Here is a 23,465-nt window from a genome sequence, read left to right on the forward strand (position 1 = left end):
GGAAGCCAAATATAACATAAATACACAATAACCTCATATTTGAAGGGAAGTATACTAGCAAAGTGGAAGGAAAGAAATTCAGAAACATAGCTTCCTTTAGTAGAAAACCATTCTTCCCAGTATTGTACTACTCAGCCTTCCTCTGAACAAAGCTACTTCCAACTATCTGCAATTCCTGCATATAAATCACAGATTCTTGGAATGTTCTTTAAACAGATTATAAACTGTTACAGAATGAAATTTAACATCCTTTGTAGTCATATCGGAAATCTCTGATTGAATGACCAGACCTCTTGATTTCCAGTCTTCCTTCTCTGTCAGTCTGGGCAGAGTGGTTTTTGCTATCTTTTTTTTTTTTTTTTTTGGTCTACCTGCTGTTCCTGATTATGAATGTCATCTCAGCGGTTTCCAGCTGTGTTATTACAAATCGACACACCCAATGCCTGTATTCCTTTCGTTTGTTTGAAGTGTTCGGACCTTACAATTTTTCCATTGACTACAGTTGTGTGCTACGCCAGCCTCAGATCCTGAACATACAACATTTCTACATCCTTGTGCAATTCTTCATCTTAAGTCTATGTTTTGCTAATATAGTACTACTTTCATCATCCAAAAAGTGTAATTCCTTAGTTCCTGATTTCCTAGTCTGATGTGTATACAGCGAGACCCCTTGATGTAGCAAGTCTATGCTGTTTTTCTTATCTCTTTATTAGGGATTCTAATGTGTGTGAATCCATTGCAAACAATTTAAATAGCTTATACAGCTATTGTATATGACACATAGGGAAAATAGCAGATGATATATATATTGCCATCGGTTCTATGACTGTTAAAAGCCATTCTTCTCTTGCATTTACTCAGTTAAATTTGTATTAATTGAATTCCTGTCTTATTCTACTCCTTCCATCAGTCAGGTCAAGAACTTTGCATTCTCTATGATGGAGTTAGCTTATATTGGATTTGAGAAGTAACTTCTAAATGGCTCTTACAATAGATTGCAGAGGCTGTGAGAACAAGCAGTCAAATTCTTGATTATCTGTTCTACCAGAGAAGAATAGCAATGAATCAAAACTATGGCCGTTTTCTCAGGCAAGAATTAAGTGTTATTCCAAGGAGCTTTTTAATGCTGTTTTCCCCAGTAGTCATAAGTAAAGCAACTTCTAAGCAGACAGCCTACCCCTTTTAAACTGAAATATGATGCTCTGGGGTGCTGGTAAAAGAAAATACTGTTTCTGGTTCAAGTCACGTGTAACAGATCATGGCTGTTAAAACCCTTTGTTGGTGGAATGAATCGGTATTGACCGCTTGGTTTCTGCTGTGGGTCAGCTGGAGCATTAGCTTGTCAGTTAATTGGAAACTTGTGAGGGGCTTCTCCATGATGGTGTTTGGTGGTAGAAGAGGAAAGCCTGGGAATAAGATTAATGATAAACTATTCTTGCTGGTAAAAGAAAACGCTGTTTTCTGTAAAAATTCTGGCTAGTTCATGCCCAGTTCTGATTATTGCTTGTGAATAATATGATGAGTTGATTTCTAAAGGGATAAGGAGTTCCTACAGTAGCACACTGATGGCTAACAAATAAATTCGAAGCAGGATACTACTGTGAAATTCATACAGTAAGTAATAAAAAAGATGGATGTGAGGGTATGTATGAATGCTGTAAATGTAATAAAAAAACTTTAGATTTTGTGATCAATGCATATCAGTATCTTGAGTCAAAACTGGTTTACTGATGCTGGTTTTTTTTTATTGATGTTGCTCAGATTAATGTAGAACTTTCTCAAAATTCTACTCTCACTGAAATAGCAGTTTGTAGTAGTTTGTATTATTTTTCAGTGGCTTTAATAGATGATCATAAAAGAAATCAGAGGATAAAGGTGCCTTTTCTCACTCAAGTGCTAGACCTGAGTCCGTGTGGGTTTGCAAATTGTCAGTAAGGATTCTACAACTAGGCCATAGTTTGCAATGCTGTTTGAGACATGTGGTTTAAAAAGAAATAAAAAATTGATCTTGTTTCCTCTTAGCTATGTGAATTCTACAGAGGACTGAGACATCATATAAAGCTGGGGGGGGTTCTTTGTGAGGAAAGTAAACAGCTGAGAGGAAATACATACTGAAGAGGTTTGTTAAATAGAGGTGCCATTTTGCGTTGTAGTTCTCCTGGCTATAACTGCACTTTACGTTTTTATTATGTCTTGGATCTTTGGAGCTGAATTTTATAAGTCAGGTTGAGAACAACTGGGTCAGTCACCCATTACTCATTCAATTACACACTGCAGCCCTGCTGCTCCCAGCTGACATCTGTACACACGGCATGGCTCTTTTCTACATAACCTGTCCAGCTCCAATGCTACTTGTGCAGATGCTAAGTCCCTGGGAACTCCACAGTCTAAGAAGAGAAATGGTGTAAGAGTTTATTCCCCCTGGAGTGCCCAGGGGCAGGCAGGAAGCTGCTAATGGCATAATTTTGCATGTAATATTTTGTATTTTGCCCATATATCGCTGTAGAAGAGGTTGCTTAGGGAGAAATTTGAGAATGCCATATGGGAAATGTTGTTAAATCACTTTTGTGGAGGTAGCCAGTGTATTTCTGTTTGCTACTTTACACAGGCAATAGCTTACATTGTCATAAACTGTTTCTGAGTGGTCTGCTTCATGCGGAGCTGGGAGGGATCCTGGTGTGCTGTGGTGTTAATGAGGTGCTTGACCTTGCTGTTCTGTGGGCTGAAGTTGTGCGCTTTGCAAAGGAGGGTGTTAGAGAAAGCAATACAAATAGGTTCATCATTAACTCAATTAGATGATAATTGCGCAGCTGGATTCTGCCTCTGAGTCCATCTCTCTTTCTATGCGAAGTGGGGCAGAGTGTTTCAGCCAGGCTCTGTGGATGCTCAGTAGCTGAATGCAAGTCCAACTGCATGTTTGCTGGAGTTTGGGCTGAGTGCTAACTTTTGAAGCTGAGCCCAATAAGTGCTGTGCTTAGGAAATGAGAACCAACAAGTTATAGAAAAACTGAAATGCATGCAAGTAGGCAGCAGGGCTCACGTGTGTCTCAAAGTGAGCACTCAGTGTTAATGCTTGTTCTGATTAACAATGTCTTTGTGTTTCTCTCATCTGTTAAATGAACACGAAGGTGCCTTATCTTGCAAGGGTGTCACTAGAATAAATCCAATCATTTTTTTTTCTGAAATGTTTGGGTACTTCAGTGATGAACATTAATGAAAAGCTCAGAAATATGTGAAAGTTTCTTTATTCAGAAAGAATATCACTCTTAGGTTGTAAAGGACAATTTTTATAATGCATTTAAGAGGAAGAATTGAAATATTGCTGAAAGGGGAGCAGTGTATGTGAATTGAGTGGTCTTATGGAAAAGAAAATAGTGTCTGACAATAACTGAATGTTGTATAAAAATGTACACCTACAAAATAGGAGGGAGAGAATTATTGCAGTAGCAGAAAGTGTCTATACTCACTCCTGATGTTTTATTGGCCTAGTATTTGAACTTTGTTAAAAATGTAACTAGTGCCCTTGGTGCTTGTAAATAAATTCCCAAAGTTATGTCAACAAAATCCTAGTGTTAAACTTTGTATATGGAAGAAAACCTTGAGTTTGTCTTCACTGTGTGGATTATGTCTCAAAATCTGAATTTCAAATCAATTTTATACAAGTATTTTGCAGATTTTTATTAAACAATGGAAGATGAGTAGCAGTATTTCGTATAAAATCAGCATGAGAACAAATGACTGCATTTGAATTTTCACTGGCAAACTAACTTCTAAGAGGATAGTTGACTGCAAACTGTATTAGAATTGCCTTTCTTGTTAGGTCTTTTCTTGGTAGCTTAACAAGGCACCAGTTCTAGACCCTGCTTTGACCTCACATAGAACAGTTACACAAGTGGTCATAATTGTGTTTTAGATGCTGAAATGTGTTTATTGTACAACTCATTAACGGAGACCTGTACTCTATAAATTGTTTTGCAAATTAAGGGAGTTAATGGATAGAAGTTGGGTAGAAAAAATCTCAGTCAACCACCAACAATGTTGAAACCAAATTTACGGATTTTATTTGTTTTTGGCTCCTTGTACTGTTGTGAGTCACCTTAAAGCCTACGTATTTCATTTCATATAAAAATGTGTCTTGTGTAGCAGACCATGATGAGCAGAGAAGGTCAACTTTATTTTATTTTAATCCTTTCTAGCCTTCAGGAAAAAGAGCAGTCGCTCAGCGTGTCCATTAAAGAAACTACTGCCAAAGTAAGTACTCATCAGCTATCAGTTATTCTTCAGAATATTTAGAGAATTGCCTAATACATTGCATTATAATTGTCTGTATTCTGTAAAGTTTGTTTTGTTGTGTTTCCTCTGAACAGATTTTACTGTTAAATATTTTTAAACATACACCCTAAAAAAAGATAATTACATTTTGACGGGCCACAGAGATTACGCTTAAGGAAGCAGATGGAATCATCTATTGTTTCTTGCCTTATGTTTACAAGTGATCAGTCTTGTTGCTGGCCTCAATTTAGGAACAGACTCCTTAGTGCTTCATGAAAAGAAAGTGAACTCCACTCACAGATGAATGTTTTCACGCTTTTGCCTCTTACTTCCTAGCTGTCAGATTTGGCTGGTGTGAAGAAAGAATAGAAACAAAGTTCCTCTTTCCCCTATATTTCACTAATAATAAACTAGCAATCTTTTTAAAACTGCAAAGAAATGTAATGTTATTTGTCATATGTTGGTTTTTAATTGGAGGTGTTACAACTTTCCTTTTAGTTTTTGTTTTTCTCATGGTCGTCTTTCCATGAAATACACTACTGTATTTTCCTTGTTATTGCAAAAGTGGCTCATTGCACACCATAGCTTCCTTGCTCTGAGTACTCTAGGAAGGTTTATTTATTTCTAACTCTTATAGAAATATATGGAGCATAAAGGGGAAAACATTTGTTATTCAATCATTAATTTTTCTGAAATACATTTTTTCTCTCGTGTTAGTTCTCTGATCTCTCAAAAATTAATGAAATATTTATCCTATGTACTCTATTTTTCATAATCATTTTCCCAACACTTTTAACATGCACTGTTAAAAAGACTGACTGCATCACTGCATCTGCATACTTCTCCTTCCCCTTCTCCTGCTTTGATTTATTTTTTTTTTTTCCTCCTCTATTCCATGCATATGACTACCTCTTGGGGAATATTAATATAGATCATTATAATATGGCACTCCTCTCTGTATTTTTTTTAAATGACTCCAAATAAAGTGTTAGGAAAAGGATTATAATTTACCTATGGGACATCCACTGAAATGAATAAGAGATTTGGTAGCTCAAATTGGTGTGTCAAGCTATTGGCAAGTTAAAACATATGTTATGCAGTTTGTCTTTTCTCTTAAAAATGTGTGCCTGTACATTTTGAAGGTTTTTTTAACCTGAAGTTAAATAAGAAGTTTAACCTGAAGTTTTGAATAAGAACTGAAACATTAGGTAGCAACTGAAAAGTGAACATGGCAGAATTCCACAACCTATTTTGTTTCTTTAAATATTCAGTAGGTAAAATATTACTTTAATTTCATTCCATTCTTGTGTGATGGCTTCTATTTATTAAAAACAGTAAATAGGAAGCAGGTAATCAGACTCCTCCAAATCACTTATTAAATTCAATTGTTCAAATCTCATCATATTTTCTTCTCAACCTTAACAGAGCTGCTCTTTTTAAACCTTTTCATTTTATGGGAAAAATATTACTTTGTGAAAGGCTTCTTCCTTCCCCCTGTATCACAAGTGTTTATGTGGCCTTTTCTGCCTCATCTGTGCTGTTTTCAGCTGGGGTTGCAGAAGGTAAGATCAGACTGTCAGGGAAGGCAGACTCCTTTATCTATAAATCCTTCATCTATATTCTTCCTGCAGCCATTAATATCAGCTTTTACAAATGTGAAGATTGTGCTGTGTGAAGGTATCCAGGTGGACTCCTCTTTCTTTTCGGGTGGCATAAAGACAATTTCCACGTCTTTTCTAAAGCACTGTTGTAAAGAAATGTGAAAGCTACTCAAAATTCTTTTTCTTTTTTTCTTTGGGATGGTTAGAGGAAGAGTTAATTTCAGTGTTTTGGTCTATACCCTTGTTCCTGTTTCTGTCACTTGAGATTAACATCATATGCTGTCAAGACAGAAAGAATAAAAATGGGTAAATTTTGCTTCTTTTCAGATTGATTCCACGTAGCTTTTCTAAACAGCATTCCACATTTTTAATTACAACTATCTTCTGGAGTGCTGTTTATGTACCTAACCAAAGATCTGTAGGATTTATTCCAAAAAAAAGGGAGACTTTTTTTTTTTTTTTTTAAGTCGACAGAAACTAAAACCAACCAACCAAAAACACTAAGGATTTTTAAGAGAAATACTTTAATATTAGGCTGTAAAGAAGCTCCCATTTGGTTTTAGGGAAGTTTTTTGTAACTGGAGCTCCTTGGTCCAATTACTGAGTCCTCAAACATGAGTACAGGCTATCTGAATAGGAGCACAATGATAGCATGTTCACCTGGAGCAAAGGAGGGTGTGAGCTTTGTGAATGCTCATCATTATTGTTAGCTAGGAAACAAATAAATAAACAATTTTTCCTCAGAGGCTGAAAAAGCTGCTGTAACAAATAATGGTAGTTGCTGTTAGGGTAAAATAATAATAATAAAAAAAAAAATTAAAGGAATTGGACCTCATAGATTAGAATTGATGTAAAATAGAAGCAGGGCTATTAGTTTAGAAGACGTTAAATTATTTGCCTCTTCCAGTCTTTCATTTAATTTTGTTGAACTATGCCATATGATAGCTCTGAAGATTAATGTTTTTCATTTATCTGCAGAATACATGTGATGTAGATACACGCAGAGGCTCAGTAATGTATTTATCTCATGTTCCAGAAGAATTATCTCTGAGTTAGAGTATCCTTCTTTCAGCCTTTGGTCCCTGCATTTGGTCCATTAATAAAAAGTGCAAGCAAGCTTCATTCTGACAGTAATGCTTACAAAGTTCACAGTGTTTACTAGAAACTGTTTAAACCTCCTCCCATCTTGTTTTGCATAATTGCCAAATGTCTGTTTAGTGGTAATGACTTTAAGTTACTACCAGCATGAGATGTATTCACACAGTTTTCCTAGAGCTGAAAGATTCCCAATCTAATTGCAATTCACTGAGCCATTCAGTACCCCTAAAGAGAGAACACTGCTTAGAAGGAAGTCATTAAAAAATTTAAGATTTGTTTTGGAGATGAGAGACAGACATGGCCTTGGGTTCTACGTGCACGTTTATTCACCTCTGACAGTTTTGGGGTTATTTTAACATTTAAAGTAAATCAGTAGGCAGGTCACTGAGAAGGAAATATTGAAATAAAGTGAAATACCTGGAAACTGAAAAATTATAATTAATGTACAAGTGACATGTGTTTTTAAATTAATAAGAAGATTCTGAATTGTTTGCAGACTTGGATGATTAGATCTGTTCATTCAAAAACTCCATGATCCATCCATAGTTAATGGATACTCTCAGCTAAAGTAAGAGGGTATTCACCATTTAGTAAGATTTACAATCAGTGCTGTATCTGAATTATTATCCTTCAATTATGCAAACAGGTAAGCCATGAGAGCTGTAAGGCTCCTAAAAAGCAGAATAAGAGCTGTGCTTTTGTTAATATGCATGGAATATACACATGCTTTGAGGAAAAAAAAAATCAGGAAGAGCTGAGAAACATTCCTCTGGAGATTTCATTTCACATCTCATCTCTTCACAACTGCCCTGTCTCTTTCTTGATTATTGCTTTACCCTTGGTTCCAATGAATGCAATGTTTTCTCAAGTGTCAGCTACAATTCTGAGCAACTGCTTGATTTCTGCCTTCAGAACAAGAGTGTTGGCCTTAACTAGGTGAGGGATTTTTGTTCATTTTTCTATTCTTCACAGTTGATGCGATATGGAGTAAAAATCAACGCTTTTGAATACGTAGTGGTTATATTATTTGTGTACAGTGTTTGAAGTCATTCTGAGGTGACAGTGTACACTTCAAGTGTACAAACAATTGAGCTACCTTTCTTCTCATCTTTCTCTCTCTCTCTCTCTCTCTCTCCATATTTCTAATACTAGCCATGATTCATTGCTGAAAGATGTCCAGGTTGGTTGGTTGGTTTGTTTGTTTGTTTTATATAGTCAAGCCTGAACCCAATTCAGCTGTGTCTTCTGGTGGTGAAATGAAGTGTTGAGCTGTTATTGCCTTTTCAGGAGCATGGCAGCTACTTTTTTTCTTTTTCATTAGGATACGTGGCAACAAGTTCTGTTTGAAAGTTATTGTGTATTCCGAGTTACGAGGTCTTAAACTCCAAACATTGGTTCATTTACATTCTACTCATTCCAAGCATCACTGCTAATTTTGAAAATGTACAGAGTTCATTGGCTGTCCTATCTTCTAAATACACCCTCAATGTCTAGTGGTAAAGCACGTCCTCTCCTATATGGATAGCCAATGTCACTGCTCTTCTCTATTTTTTAAGAGAATGTGTGGTAAGCCTAGAAATTTTGATTCATCTTTGATACTTCTCTGAAGGCATCACTTTTTATTAAGTTTCTTTGCCTTGCTGTAGGATGTTATGTCATGTCTATAAACCAAGAACATTTGAAGCTCCATTTAAATTGCCTTATATTTGTACATGAATGAATTATATATCATGCCTGTCTGCCTCAATCTAGGTTTGCACGAGTCAGAAGCTCTGCAGTACTTTAAGGAAGAAAGTGAATGATATTGAGGCGCAACTACCAGCTCTACTTGAGGCCAAAATGCTGGCTGTATCGGGTAAGTTTTAAATTCTAAGAAGGGCTGACGTTGATGAGTGGCACATTAGATCTTTATATAGCTGAACCATCTTGGGAAAAGTCATTGATCTACGCTTATACAGATCCCTTAGAGTCTTGGTAAGCATGGTAGAACCAGGCTGTGTCATGCCTTGCTTAAGGTACTTCAAGCCTCTCTCCACAGATAGGAACTGCTTGTTAAGACATTACTGTGTGGTAGACAGTAAATATGCAAAGAACATGATGTTTTTCCATTTTCCATAAATGACATTGGTAAATAATAAAACTTTTTTTTTTTTTTTATTACTTTATGATTCTTGGACTTTACAAGTTAAATACCTAGAGCTCTCAAGCTAAGGGTCATAATAAATTTATTACAAAGGTGCAATAATTACAAATATGGCTTTAAATGACCTTTTAAAATGAAATAAAATAATTGGCTACAACTACAATTCAGATCAATAAACAACTAGTGCTCACAACGTAAAAGCCATTTGGTCATTGGAGCACTCATGCATGTTATATACAACCAGTATAACATTAAGATGTCATTACAGAGTCTGACTTGTGACAATTTTACGTGACAGTTATTTGGGACTAATGCACTTTTTACTAAGGAAAGAAAGCAAAGCACAGCTATTTCTCTACACTGAATTACTTTCTATTGAAACTTTGTGCAGTGTCACATGATTTGTTTGTGAGAAGTGGATAATGTCAAATTTCAGCAAAATCCAGAAGGAAACTCAAGTCAAGATCTTGTGATAGTAATGAGTGTAGCCACTTTCTTTTGCTTTCGTGACACCTTTCAGAGTAGAAACCCTATTATTTTTTCCTGTGTTCACCTACAAGGTGAGCTGACCAATCGCCCTTCTCTGCCCCTTAGACCATTTGAGCCATTTCATGATTTTCTTGGGAATGCAGTAGCCCAAAAACTGAATCTGCAACTGCTCCTTCTTGTCAGCAAGAAGTGGTTGGCTGGAAAAGATGCTCTTCAGTTTGAGACTTTAAGGGAGTAAATAAATACTGGAGTACTATTTCCAAAACATTTGTGACAATATTTTGTACTTGTTAGCTCTTAAGAGAGGTTGATTGCTTCAGAGATGAATTCAAGAGTCAATTTAATGCTGATGCTTCTACAAAATGCTTTTTACTACTGTGACCATAATACTGTGTCTTTGCAAGCTTTTTAAAAAATATTCGTACTATTTCTTTCTATGATAAGGAGCAATATTTCTTTTTTTCTTAATCTGAAAAACTCTTTATTCAGGGGAATTTTAATGACTAAGCATTACAATCTTAAATTGTTGTTAAGGTAAAATTCTTTAATTATCTTTCTGAGAATCTCAACAGGATTTGAGTGTTTTTTGCTATGTAAGTTCATACCCAGCATCTTCCATGACTGCGTTGAACAACTTTTGATATTGCCTTCCCATTCTGTCCAAAGTTTTTTATTGGAAACAATACCCACTAGTACCATGTTCTGAATTTGGTGCTACAAATTAAAACATATGAAGTCCATCTGAGTAAACAAATGCTATTTTACAATGTGAGTGATAGAACTAGGAGCCTTTTGGGATCTTCCACAACTGAAAAGCTCTGAGCACTATAACATAAACATATATTTTCATACGGTATAAATCTTTCTTTGACTACAGTATGTGTAAAAGTAAATCCAAAAAAAGTGTGAAGTCCAACTGTGTTCTGGTGTAGTAGATGATGGACAGCAACAATGATACTGAGAAGATTTTTTGTCATTTGGTGGCTTATTTACAGTGAGGTTGCAGGTGGAGACTTTTTCAAGAACACCTGGAAATTGGTTCTCAATCCTAGGCTTGCTGATGAAGAAACTGTCTGGACTCATATGCAAGGATTAGTTTGTCTGAACTGTATGCGAGTGTAAAATAAGAGGCACATTTATGATCGAAACCAGTTTCAGATAATCCCCATCTTAAATAGTGTCTACTGACATCAACATGAGGGCTTTGACTTAATGTGTATTTATCAAGACTTAATTGTTGTCTCCAAATCTAATCTGGATGGCTTTCATTTCTAGGTTATGCTGGGAGGCACAATTGCATAGACGTGCTGTACACTGTACCACTGTTCTTGGGTTTCTCTCTTGGAAAAAAATGTGGGATTTCAATTACAGCTTTGTAGAATGACCATGACTTTAAGTCTGTAAGTGAGCTGCTTTTTAGAAATGCTTAGAAGTGTAAAGCAGGGGAATGATGAAGCAGGTTATGTGCCTTAGATGTGTGTGCATGAAGAGAATGAAGAGAATTTAAAAGAAAAAAGATGAACTTCTGGCATACCATCAAATGTGAATCAATATTGCAGAGATTTGGTAGAGGAAGCTGAGACGTGTAACTTCAGTTAGTTACAAATTATAGTGTATTGTGATAGGCAAGCAGAGGGAAAGATATTGCATTGCATAATAAATAAATAAGCAAAAATGTGACTTCTGAAGCTGGGGCAAAGATGTAAAGCAATGTAATTTAATGCCCCTATGTGAGAATACTCGAACAATGTCTTGTTACCATTGTATCAGAAACAGAAGGTGACTGGGGCTCTTCAGGTCCGACTAGTAGTAGAGTTGAAAGCCTGGAGTTAAAAATAATGGGTGCTTGTTCCTAACAGGTAAGTAATGCTAAAATGGGAAGAAAGCATCAAAGATGATTAAGCAAGGTAGTGAGTTGTGATGAAGATAACTTCTTTTGCAGGGGGCAGGGAGGTAGGAAAAATGCGTACAGGGGAGCAAGTAATTTAGATCTCATTTTTGTAGCTGGAGGGAACTGGTCAGAAATCAAAGGTGAAAGGTAATTTTGTAACAGTAGCTGCTGCAATTTCTTTCACTTGTATTAAGAAATGGCTAATTATATTAGATGTAATGGCTCTCATTTTTGTTAAAGGCAGAATAGTATGTAATGTATAATGGAATGACAAAAAAAAAAAAAAAAGGTGCTCTGATGACTGGAAAGCTGAAAAGAGAGAAAAGCTGTTTTCTGAAGGAAAACAAACAAAAAACCTAAAATAAAAACACTTTAGAGCACAAACTTCTAAAAATCAGAAAAGACAGGACACAGGCAGTAGGAAAGAGGGTCAGGAAGAAATTATTTGGTAAATTCAGAAGAGGAAAGGGGAAGAAGGAGATAAAATAGCTGGTGTGGGTTTTTTTTTTTGTTGTTGTTGTTTTGTTGTTGTTGTTTTTTTGTTGTTGTTGTTTTGCTTAAAAAGGCAAAAACAATGAGCAATGAATAATACAGAGAAAGCTGAAGTATTTAGGTCTTGTGTAGTCATGTGTCATGCATAAATGAATGGTATCTCTTAAGTAAGGCATAGTTAAGAAATAAGTCTCAACCTTAAAAATACTGGCCATCATTGAAGCAAGATATTGTATGTAAATATCCCCTGAAATGGTGGACTAAATCATGAGAAGTGAGAGAATCCTCAGTTGGGAAATATGCAGCTGTTTAAATCGTAGAATCATTAAGGTTTGAAAAGACCTCTAAGATCATCCAGTCCAACTGTCCACCTACCACCAATATTGCCCACTAAACCTTGTCCCTAAGTACTACATCTACCCTTTCCTTTGAACACTTTCAGGGACAGTGACTCTACCACTTTCCTGGGCAGCCTGTTCCAAAATGCCTCACTGCTTTTTCTGTAAAGTATTTTTTTTCCTAATATCTGATCCTGAATCTCCCCTGACAACTAGAGGTTTCCCTCTCCCCTTATGGCTGTTACCTGAGAGAAGAGGCTGACCTCCATCTTGCTACAACCTTCTTGCAGGTCACTGTAGAGAGAATAGGGTCCCCCCTGAGCCTTCCCTACTTCGGACTAAATGGGCAGCCTTGGAATAGTACAAAATGCAAAGGGAATTATTAATTGTGCAGTAACATTTAATTTTACTGGACATACTTTTCATTTAGTCTTGGAAACGTTAGGCAAGGATAAACATTATTTCTGCTTTTTTTTTTCTTTTTTTTTTTTTTTTACCGTAGCAACTAGATCATTGAGTGAGATAATTTCCTTAAACAACAATACTAACAATCTGAGAACAACTGTTTTCTTTTGAGCAGATGTTGCATTGTCTTCATTTAACACAGCATTTCCCCCCAGGAACAAGTTAGTGTTAAAGGTTTTTGGAGCAGTGTCAAAGCAAGAAAGTAACTGAATGCAATTACATGCGATTGGGTTTGTGTATCCCCATAGTTAAGCTAGGTAAAATTAATGTTTTAATACTTATTTTCTTTTCAGAGCTTTCGTATGTGTGATGATGTGATGGTTTGGAATGCATGATATACACCTCAGCATTAAATAACTGCCTGAATAGCTTTGGAAAGTACTAATGTTCTATATGTACTGCACTTTCTATTGCAGTTACAGTGATTTACAGTTTTTGTGTATGTATAATAGAACATATGCAAATAATATAGCTGGTCTTGTTCTGGTAAAAAAAAATACCAGCATAAATGCAATGTAAGCATAGCAATTCTGCCATTTTGTCAATCCAATACCTTTGATTTTAAGACTGTGTAATAAAAGATTCTGTAAACCAGAATCAGATGACAGCAGAGATGATACCACGTATGTACAAGTTCTTCCTTGCTATTATTTCTTCTTTGAAAGAAGTGTAAAACTAAATTCAGAGGAGAAACAGAAAAGAATTAATGCTCAGGTTTTTGAAGGCTGTAGAATAAATACAGCAGACTAATGGCATTATGATGAGATTTCATAAGGAAACAAACAAACAAACAAAATCCTTATTATTGAATGCTCAAGAGCTATTTCTATCAATAGTTAAAATTCAGGTTATCTATATACGCAGCTCTTTAAGTTCTGATTGGCATTTGCCTACTGTGATGGATAACTCTGAGTTAATACTCCTGAGATTCTAGTTAAGAATTTTTCTCCAGACATAACTGATAGAATCTATTATATTGTTCACTGTTCTGAAGTTAGTAGCTTTAGCTAATTATAAGTAACAAATACTCTTCATTGCATGAGATTTTACTGTTGATGTACACATTTATAAATAATTTTTGGTAAAATCTTTTGGTTTACCATCCAATAGTTGGATTGCTATTTTTTGTTGCCGTTGTTTTGTTTAATTTGATGAACAAATGAGGAAAAACACCTTAATTGTCAGTGCTTGAAAACCTGTGTGCAAATGTTATAGTAATTGCTTCTTACAAGAGCTCTTAATGTGTTTATAAAATGTCTGTCATCAGTTATAGGAAAAATATGACAGTACGCAATACAGCGTTCATTCTGCTAGTATGGTGGGTGTATTTAGCACAAAATCTAGTGGGATCAAATAAACTTAAAACATTAAGAGAAATTCAGAAATTTGATACGTAAGCAACTGTGAATATAACTGCAGAAATATTATTAAAATTTGTTTTTTACTCTAGACTGTTTTGTATGAAATCAAATAATAAGTGAGAGGGTGCATTTCTCATTTTTTCCTCAGTGAGAAATTAATTAAGAATGAGGAGAGTTGTAACCTAAAATACATTTTTCAACATCATTTGATCTGTTTTCTATATGTGAATAAAGTAGATTGAGATAGATTGCAATTTGTTCATATATACAAACATGTATACACATGCACACATACAATAGCTATATGATTTTTTTCCTCTCTTGAGGATGCGTGACAGTATGGGATCAGATAGCCAGAAAGCATCTAGCGGGTAGTTAAGAAAATGTGAATGAAAAATGGAAAGTGTTATGTACTTATCTATGAGTTGCACATCATTAACTTTCCTTATGTCTGCAGATGCAAATTAGGTACAATCACAGAAATTAGAATGAGTGACTTCTTAAGTAGTTTGAAAAATATATATACTTTGATCTCTACCGGTCGGAGATTTTGTGTCATCATTTTATTGTTATCTCAATCTCTATTTCATTAAATGTCTGCAAATACATCGGAACAACTGGAAATGTTGTAGTATGATTTCCAGCAGTACAATGAAAAGTGTAGAAGTGTAGCTTCTAAACAATATGACATGTATACTAAACACAAAATTTAATGCTGGCATTGTTGCTTCTTTGCCTACTTAGATGCTGATTTAGGCCAAGTTCTGAATGGCTTAAAGAGCACTGCATGCTACAGAGAGGACGTGTCCTTTGGTCTATACTGACATCTACCAGCCTGACTGCCGTTACCAAAACATGCAGATCCAAGGTTGAAAACGTGGATGCTTGTTTTCATTACTATATTGCTTTTTGTCACTTCATGCAGGTTAAGTGTAGTCACCACATTCTCAACAAGATGTTGATATATTCCCTGCCACGCTGCATACTGTTTTTATTGTTTTCTGCTCAAAGGCAGTAGTGCTCCTGTTTGTGTATTTAAATTTCGAGAGGGACTGTTTGGTGACAGATGGAAAACTTAACTAGTGTTAGAGACAAGAATACCAAGGCCCCTTTGTACCTTCTTATATAGGCTTAAGTTTTTTGGTGAATTGGAGTTTTACAGAAACCTGGGTCTTGTCAGATGACAAAATTGCTTCTCTGCATTTAGCATCTTACTTTTGGCAGCGGTCTGGATTGATGCCTCAGAAGCATATTGCAATTTGTTCTTCATCACAGAATCACAGAAACACCAAGGTTGGAAAAGATCTACAAGATCATCCAGTCCAGCCATCCACCTATCAACAATAGTTCTTACTAAAATTCATGCTTGTATCACATCCTGCTCCAGCATACAGCGCTGTGTACTGGCATGTGTTCCCACAATTATCAGTTTATGCCCCATCCAAGTGTCTTGCTACAAGTTATGAACCTTCTGAAAAGCTTATTAACCTACTTACAAAAATAACACTAGTGAGCTCCAAAGCTAAGTCCTTAACGGTCACATAGACCAAAGAAAACTATGCTATTTGTCTTTTTATCTTACATCCAAATGAGATTGACAGGTGTTATTGACTTTCAGTGAAAAAGATAAGTTACAGTAGCTGAAACTCCAAAATGATATGTGACCAGACAGCAGAAAATCATTGCTTCTGTTCGAGCAATCAGTCAGCCATGCAGAGACTTACTCTCTTTCTCTACTGTTACCTAACCTGCTCTCCCTGGAGGAAGGAAGAGTGGAATAATCTTTCTGGCAGTTCCTTTTCTGGATGGACAGAGCTGTGAAGGGTTGATGTTCAAACCACATGGGAAGATCTCTGGAAAGGATGCAAGAAAACCTCCTGTGTGGTCTGTAGAAAGGGTTAGTGCTGTCCCTCCTACAAATCCAGGAGAACATGATGAAAATCCCCTGAATTTCAGTGTAGGCGCTTTTAGTACAAAAATCCAGGTGACTTGTTTCTTGGTTAGGTTGGTAAACAGAGCATGATGATTTCATGAAGCCTTCTAGATAATGAAGATTTGGTCTGAGCTGTTCCCCTACTCTCAGGTGTGTCTGTCTTCTCCTTTGACAGTGGTGTGGAGGAAAGGCAGAGGCAAGAGAGAGGGGAAATGAGCTGATCCTATGCTCATCTCTCCCAGTGCAGGCACCAGAGCATCGAAGGAACACTGTGGTCACTGGTCTCTATTGCTCTTTAAAACAGGTTACATCTCGGCGTTGCTGAATTACCAACTTCCAAATCTGAGTTTTCTCCTCAAGGCTTTTGTGCCTTTTCTCACTGATAATTTTCACTTGAGTCTTTGAATTGTTAATACTGATTTAATTTATTAATTTATTTGATCAATGACGGATTTCTGAGTTGCTGCTCTTTGGTGATTGATTATACCTGGTACAATAGGCTTTCCAAGGCAGAGAATTCCTCTTCTAAATGTATGTTTTGGGGTCTGTTGCCTACTTCTAAATGGATTATCTTATTTCATCTTTCAGAATCATATCAATCATTTCAGTAGCATTTGCTTCATAAACGTGTTAGCACATGTTATTACTTGACAAAAATAATTGCACAAACACACTGGCACTATCTCCAAAATCTTTTTATTCCTCTCATGTTTTTACTGTTTTTTCTTTGTGAGAAGCTAAATGATATATATTTTCTTCAAGTTTTGTTCTGGTTGGAATTGTTTTGTACTCTCATGGCGTGGAGGATTTTCAGGCTTGAATTCCAGTGCCTTTCATGGTGGTGAATGCCCCAAGCTAAAACATGAATTTTCACTTCTTTGTGTCATTAGAGGCACCATTAGTCTACGGAGGATTAGCTTATAGTAATGATAAGTACAGACCAGTTTCTTTCCTACATGGGTCTGATTGTCTGGTACATATGCTTCAGTGTTATGCAAAAATTGTTCCTTTGCTTGTATTGTAATGAATATAGTTTCAGAAGGGGTGAGATGTACCTCTCTGCATCAAGCATAAATAATGGAAAATATGAGTGTACTTTCTGGCATGAATATGAGAGACTTAGAGCAAAAAGACTGCATCATTAACTTTGTCCTATGTTTTGAGGACTTCAAAGGATATTTTTAGTCAATTTGTTACTGGCAAATATTATCAAATTAGTGAGATGTTAGTTTAAGAGAAATATGTGGGCAATAAACTGCTTGATAAAGTAATATCTGATAATGTAATTACTCATAGAGAAAAGACGTGTGCTGAGTGCCATTTAGTTGTTGTATGTGGCCATACTAGTAGAATTTTCAGAAAAGAGGAAAACAATCTAGTTTCACAATGAATAGAAAGAATTATATGGCTACTTTTTTCCTGGGTATACTTCTTCATTTTTTTATTTTTCCAGTGTTTTGCTTAATTTGGCTGGTGTTTTTTGTGCTCTCATCAAGCCAGTGGGGCTTAGCTGATCTTATTGTCTGTAGGGATAGGGAGATGAATGATGCTCATAGAAATATGAGTTTTTCCAAGCGAAAGTGAATAATTTTGAATTTTATTATAATCCCAATTCCATGTGGTTCCTGGAAAGGAAATCCTTGCATTACATTGAAACAGGGTGATCAGGGAGGTGATGATGCTACTGTTCCTGGAGATGTTCAAGAAATGTGTGGATGGGGCACTGATGGATATGGTTAGTGGGCATGGTGGGAATGGGTTTGTGTTTGGACTAGATGATCTTAGAGGTCTTTTCCAAACTTTATGATTCTAAGAGTTATGACTAACTTTTTCATTTGATATCAGCCAACTACTTCTCCCAGTGGTATGGCTATGTAAAACACAACTTTGAGTGCTTGATAAAGTAGCAGGTTTTTTGTTCACTTACGTTCACTTTTGTTCAGATGAAATATAATTATTTTACCAAAAGAGGAATTTTAACATTTTCATATAAGTAAGCAGAATAAAATATTTTAACATGTATGAAGATTATTTCTACAGCATCCAAAGTGACTTTGTCTCTTAAAAATCCCAGGAGGGCATGTCTTTTAATGCTAGCAGCTAGGGGTTGTGCATTAATTTTTAAATCAACCTTCTTGTGGCATTTAGAAAACAGTTATTTTGGTTGCTGTGATTGAGGTCAGAAGCTCACTGATAATACTTATGTTGCATGAGTTTGAATATGCTTTTCTGAAATTTCACTGCAGACTTTGACATCTCTGCTGTCAGGAGAAGCTGTATCAGGCAGTTTGGCTTCTGGGCATGTATCTGTTGCCATTTCCTCATAGCCTCAGTTTTGATATAAACTTTACCTCTGGGAATTAAGATCCATTTAATATGTATAAAACTTTCATATAAAATATCATACCTTTTTCCTTGCTGTCTTCTGAAATATAAGAGAAGTTCCAGATTCTAATGAAAAATTTCTTGCCTTCATGTTTTATTAAGGCTCTTGTGCACTGATGCTTGGGATGAGTTCAGGAGAAATAAAGGCACACTGTTTAATTATTTTTCTTGTTGCCTTAGAAACATCTGAATACGTACTTTTTTTTCCTGGCAATTTTTTGTGGCGGTCATGCTTATCTTCTGCTGTGTTCCATCCATTTGGAAATGTGTGCATTAAGATATTATGTTTGCCCTCTTGTTTCTTCATAAATGCGCTGGCAAACAGTAAGATCCTACTACTTGTAAATAGGAAAATAAATAATCTATAATTATTTAATTGTATAATTCCTTGTAACATAGAACTGGCAAACTGTCAGAGGAGCAGGAATTAGGGGTGTTTTGAAGAAGAAATTATTAATTTAAGCAAGGAGGGGTTTGCTGAAACTGTTGTATCTTCATGACTAAATAAACAACAGGAAAAAAGGGAGTTTTAGCAAGGTTTAATCTTTAGACCTGAGTGATTTGATACAGTCTTATCCAAAATTTTGAGAAGTGAAATCTTCTTTGGTATGTCTGTCTTCATATGACTACTTGAATTTTCATCAGTATCTTTCTTCAAGGACTTTCTTCAAGTTAATTGATGGAAGTGTTTCTGTTCGCTCTTCTGCTCTGGAGGAATGGAGCCACTCTCAGCATTTAGCCATAATTTGTGATCTTCTGATATGTATGAGTAATTGCACCTTGTTTTTCCTACCATGTCCTGAGAGAACTAGTCAGCAGGGAAATGTTAAGTGGCAGATGTTACTAATGTGCGTACTCGAAACCAGTTGGGAATTGAACTTCTGATTCTGGATCACTGTCCAGAGGGCCTGAATACTTTTTGGAATTTCCAGAGCAAGGTAAGCAGGCAACATTTGAGGTGTTGTGCTACCTCTGAGGCTTAGGGACAGTCAGAAGCAGGGAGTCTTGACTTTAATTATGTCCTCTCAGAATTTTCTTTTGAAATTCTTTACAGCAGTTGCTTGCTACCTAACAAATGTACTGTGCTTCTTTGCTCAAAGAGGAATATTTCAGAATTCAGCAGATTGATGGCAGCTGTTGCAGAAGTACGACAAGTTGAGGTGTTCTCCAAAACATGAAAATGGTCTGGCAGGTGACAGCACAGTAATCAGTATGTTTCAGTATGAATTTTCTAAAGTGTAGGCTTAAGGAATAAGTGTTATTCAAGAATCTTAATTTTCTATGACTTTAGGTATGCTGTAGTTATGACTTTTTTAATCTGTTAACATAATACGTACTTGAAAAAAGACTGGTTTGCTTTATTTCCCCCTATTTTTCCTCTCCCAATTTGGTCTTACTGCTGTTGGGAACTATAATTGCTTAATTTTCCTTGTTTGCTGTGTAACTTACTGATGTTACAAATGTCTCCTTTATTGTCTCTTTCCTCCCTCCCCCTGCTACCCCCAAAAATATGCAGGAAGTAATTTTGGTACTGCTAAGGATCTGACAGAAGAAATAAGATCATTAACATCTGAGAAGAAAGAACTGGAAGGACTTCTCAGTGAGCTTCTAGTTTTGAGTGCCCGAAACATCCGGAAACTAGAGAGAATTAAAGATGATTACAACAAACTGAAGCAAGAGCTTGAACATGGAGAGACTGCCTTTGGTAAGTAGTTCACAGGCTGTTACAGCCTTTGCTCTGTCACAGGCATCTGGAAGTCTACTGGCTTTGATAAAACCGTCATGCATTTACAAAACATACAGATTTTCAGAAGAAAGATTGGCCAGGACTTAGATAAGCAATGTGCTAGATAAGCTTTCATCTGTTTGCTCTGGGGAAGAGTGAGCTCAGAGAGAGAGGGGATATCCTGGCAATATACTGCTTTTTGAGCTCTGTTTTAACCCAATTCTCAATACTTTATTTTTCTAAATCCCATCAGAATTATAGTGATGATGATAATGTGCATGAATTCACATACAGAAAAACGTATGCAGTCTTTTACGTGCTGACAGTAGGTGGTGTTGGTTGTAATAACAGTGCAGCCTATTTAATAAATCTCTGGTAATGACTCTGAATGAATGAGGTGTGATAGGTACATGGTTCTGAAGGAAAGAGTTATTTTCTTAAACTTATGCTTGAAGTGTTTTAAAGCCTATCAAATGCAGCTTGAATTCAAACACAAGGGTAGTGTGCTGAGGTGGCGCTGTTATGATGGACTGGGAAAATTCTCTGCAATTACTGGGAAAACTGCTGACAAATTATCAAAATTAGCAAAGCCACTATTAGTCTTGGATTACCCTATCTTCTACTGTTCTCCTTCCTGAAGTTAGGCAGATAAAACAGGCTTGTTGTTTGATTAAATGAATAGGCTGAATAACTATTACTTGCAAATATAGTTACTATAGATACCTCTAAATAGGAAAGTATAAATATGAGAGCTATTATGAAGCTTTAGAGACTCGAAATTTCTTTCCTTTTTCAGAATTTTATGAGCAGTAAGTTGGTTGAGAAGAGGAAGAATGTCTGCTTTTGAAGCACATCTTCATAGGGAATTGGACAGGCAGAGGTATCTTAGAAACAAAGTTTTTGTAAACAACTGAATACATCCAGGGCTGTAGTTTTTAAAAGAAAAATAGAAAAATAAACACACACGCACCTTAGATTAGAAATTGCTCTGCTAGAAACTAAATGGCCGTTTAAACAATTTTTTGATCTTTTTGGTTCCTGATAGTGTGTAATTACCTAAGCCATGTCATCCAAACCCACAGAAAGAAAACACATCAGACGGTGTTTCCTCATCACCTAAAATTGCAAATCAGTTGAAGGGGGGAGTATTCTGACTTTCCAATCTGTCCATTGTGTTTCTCCTTTTGTTTCTCAGACAATTAAATCTCCTCTAATACATACACACTTCTCATTTGTGTTTTTCTTCAGCAACATTTCAAACAAAACCTCTGCAAGAGTATTGCTGAAGTAACAGAATTGTTGGCACTGAAGAGGCTCTATTTTTTTTTCCCTTTGCATTTGTGTAACTGTAATGAGATTTCCTTTAGGTATGACCTCTACTGTCCTAAAATTAGTGAAAACAAATTGCGAAGCACTTCATGTTCACTGCTTGGATTGTTTTTTAATTTATTATAATTCTGTAGGCATAAAGAGAAATTTATTCCTTCATAACATAACTCTACCAAGCACATAATGGTCAGAGATACATAAATTGAAATCTAAGATATTCTCATTTTCTTGTCCCTGACCTCCTTGCGTATATTCTGAACTGTTTTCTTCTTAAAAATATGGAAACACTTCTAGGTTTGAAATTGGTAGCATGAAATTGGTACCACCATGTTTAACTGAATAACAGCATTCTGATACACTCTAGAAAATGTGAACAAATTATGTCTTAAAAATGACATCCACTTTTATGAACCAGTTGATATTTTGTGTGGTACTTTCATGTTTAGAAAATAAAGCACGAAAATTTGAAACAGGATTTTATTGCCTTGGCATAATTAAAAGATGTAGTATACTATGATTGAACAGGTTGTTGCTATAGCTGTTTCTCTATCTCTTGTTTGCTTGAATGCCACACAATACTGCCTATGGTGGCTTTATCATGGATGAGGAAGCCCATACCCTTATGGGCTTATGGGATACATTAGGGTGAAATGAGAGCTGCCAAATGCTGAGAAATACATGTTGCTTTTATACATGGTGTGTTATGTTCGGTTTTGCTGTGATCTGTGGCATTTTCTTTGTTATTTAAAATAACTGGAGAAAATCGAGTATATTTTTCTGCACTGTGAAAGGTACAACTTGAGTGAGGGGTGGAGCACCTCTCCTATGAAGAAAGGTTGAGGGAGTTGGACTTGTTTAGCTTGGAGAAGAGAAGGCTCTGGGGAGATCTCACTGTGGCCTTCCAGTACTTGAAAGAGGGATGGGGATGGATGTTTTGCATAGTCTAGTAATGATACAACCAAGGGCAGAATGGATTGAAACTAAAAGAGGAGAGGTTTGGATTAGGTATTAGGCAGAAATTCTTTAATTGGAGGGTGGTGAAAAGCAGGAACAGGTTGCCCAGAGAATCTGTGGATGCCCCATCACTGGAGCCATTCAAGGCCAAGTTGGATCGGGCTGTTGGCAACCTGATCTGGCAGCCCTTTCCTTTGTCTTTTCTACTAGCTCTCTGCTCAGAGTTTGTAGTTCACTTGAGGCAAAATTAACCATGCTAATTTAAATAGCAAAAACAAGCAAGACTATCATGATTGATTCTTGATACACAATTGAGATGTATCTGTGATTCATCCTTGTGCAGAGTTGTGCTGTGCTTTGACCCAGCTCAACTTTTTATGAGATAGCTGCCTATCAGTTAGAAGTAGGTTACTGAAAGTAACACGTGGAAAGTAGTTCTAGTCTCAGGATAGTGGCATGGTTGAAGTTGGAAAGGATGCCAGCTGGTCCAAACCTCACTGCTCTAACAGGGCCACCAAGTTAACAGAGACCACCTTTATGTCTCTTAGTCTGTTATTTGTAGGCTTTGGTCTAGTTTAAATACATCAGTGGTTTTAAACATCTTTTGCTGTAGAAAAAAGATGCTTTGTTTTTCTCTTGAAAATTAAGTTAAGGTGGCAAGATCTGTTGTCACCTCAGTCTTTGCTTTTCTCTTGTTTTCAGGCAATAACATTCTATTTACTCCCCTCTTTTGTTTTGTAATGTCTTGAAACCTTCTGCACAGGTATTCCTACTCATAGTTATTCCTGTGTAATTTGGCACTTGAACTGTTATCTTTCATGCCTGTCAACTTCTTAAAACTTTTTTGAGATATCTTCTACTGAAAATAATACCACTTTGTCTGGGAAGCATTAGAAAACAACAACAAAGGAAATGCTGAAATGTGTGTATGTTTCTCTTGTGTATAAATTGGTCACCTGTTTTTCTTTTACTTCATTACTAATTGTTG

The 23,465-nt window shown here is 36.2% G+C and overlaps 1 protein-coding gene across 1 annotated transcript in view; it reads left to right on the plus strand.

Moving 5' to 3' along the window:
• Nucleotides 1–23,465, plus strand: part of DISC1 (DISC1 scaffold protein) — a 207,874-nt gene that overhangs the window by 91,041 nt on the left and 93,368 nt on the right. The window contains exons 8-10 of the mRNA XM_048935728.1: nt 4,197–4,251; nt 8,724–8,826; nt 19,985–20,173. Coding sequence (XP_048791685.1) covers nt 4,197–4,251; nt 8,724–8,826; nt 19,985–20,173 — 347 coding nt within the window. The remainder of the gene's footprint in view (nt 1–4,196; nt 4,252–8,723; nt 8,827–19,984; nt 20,174–23,465) is intronic.

This window comes from Lagopus muta, chromosome 2, assembly GCF_023343835.1.
Source record: "Lagopus muta isolate bLagMut1 chromosome 2, bLagMut1 primary, whole genome shotgun sequence".
Lineage (NCBI taxonomy): Eukaryota > Metazoa > Chordata > Aves > Galliformes > Phasianidae > Lagopus > Lagopus muta.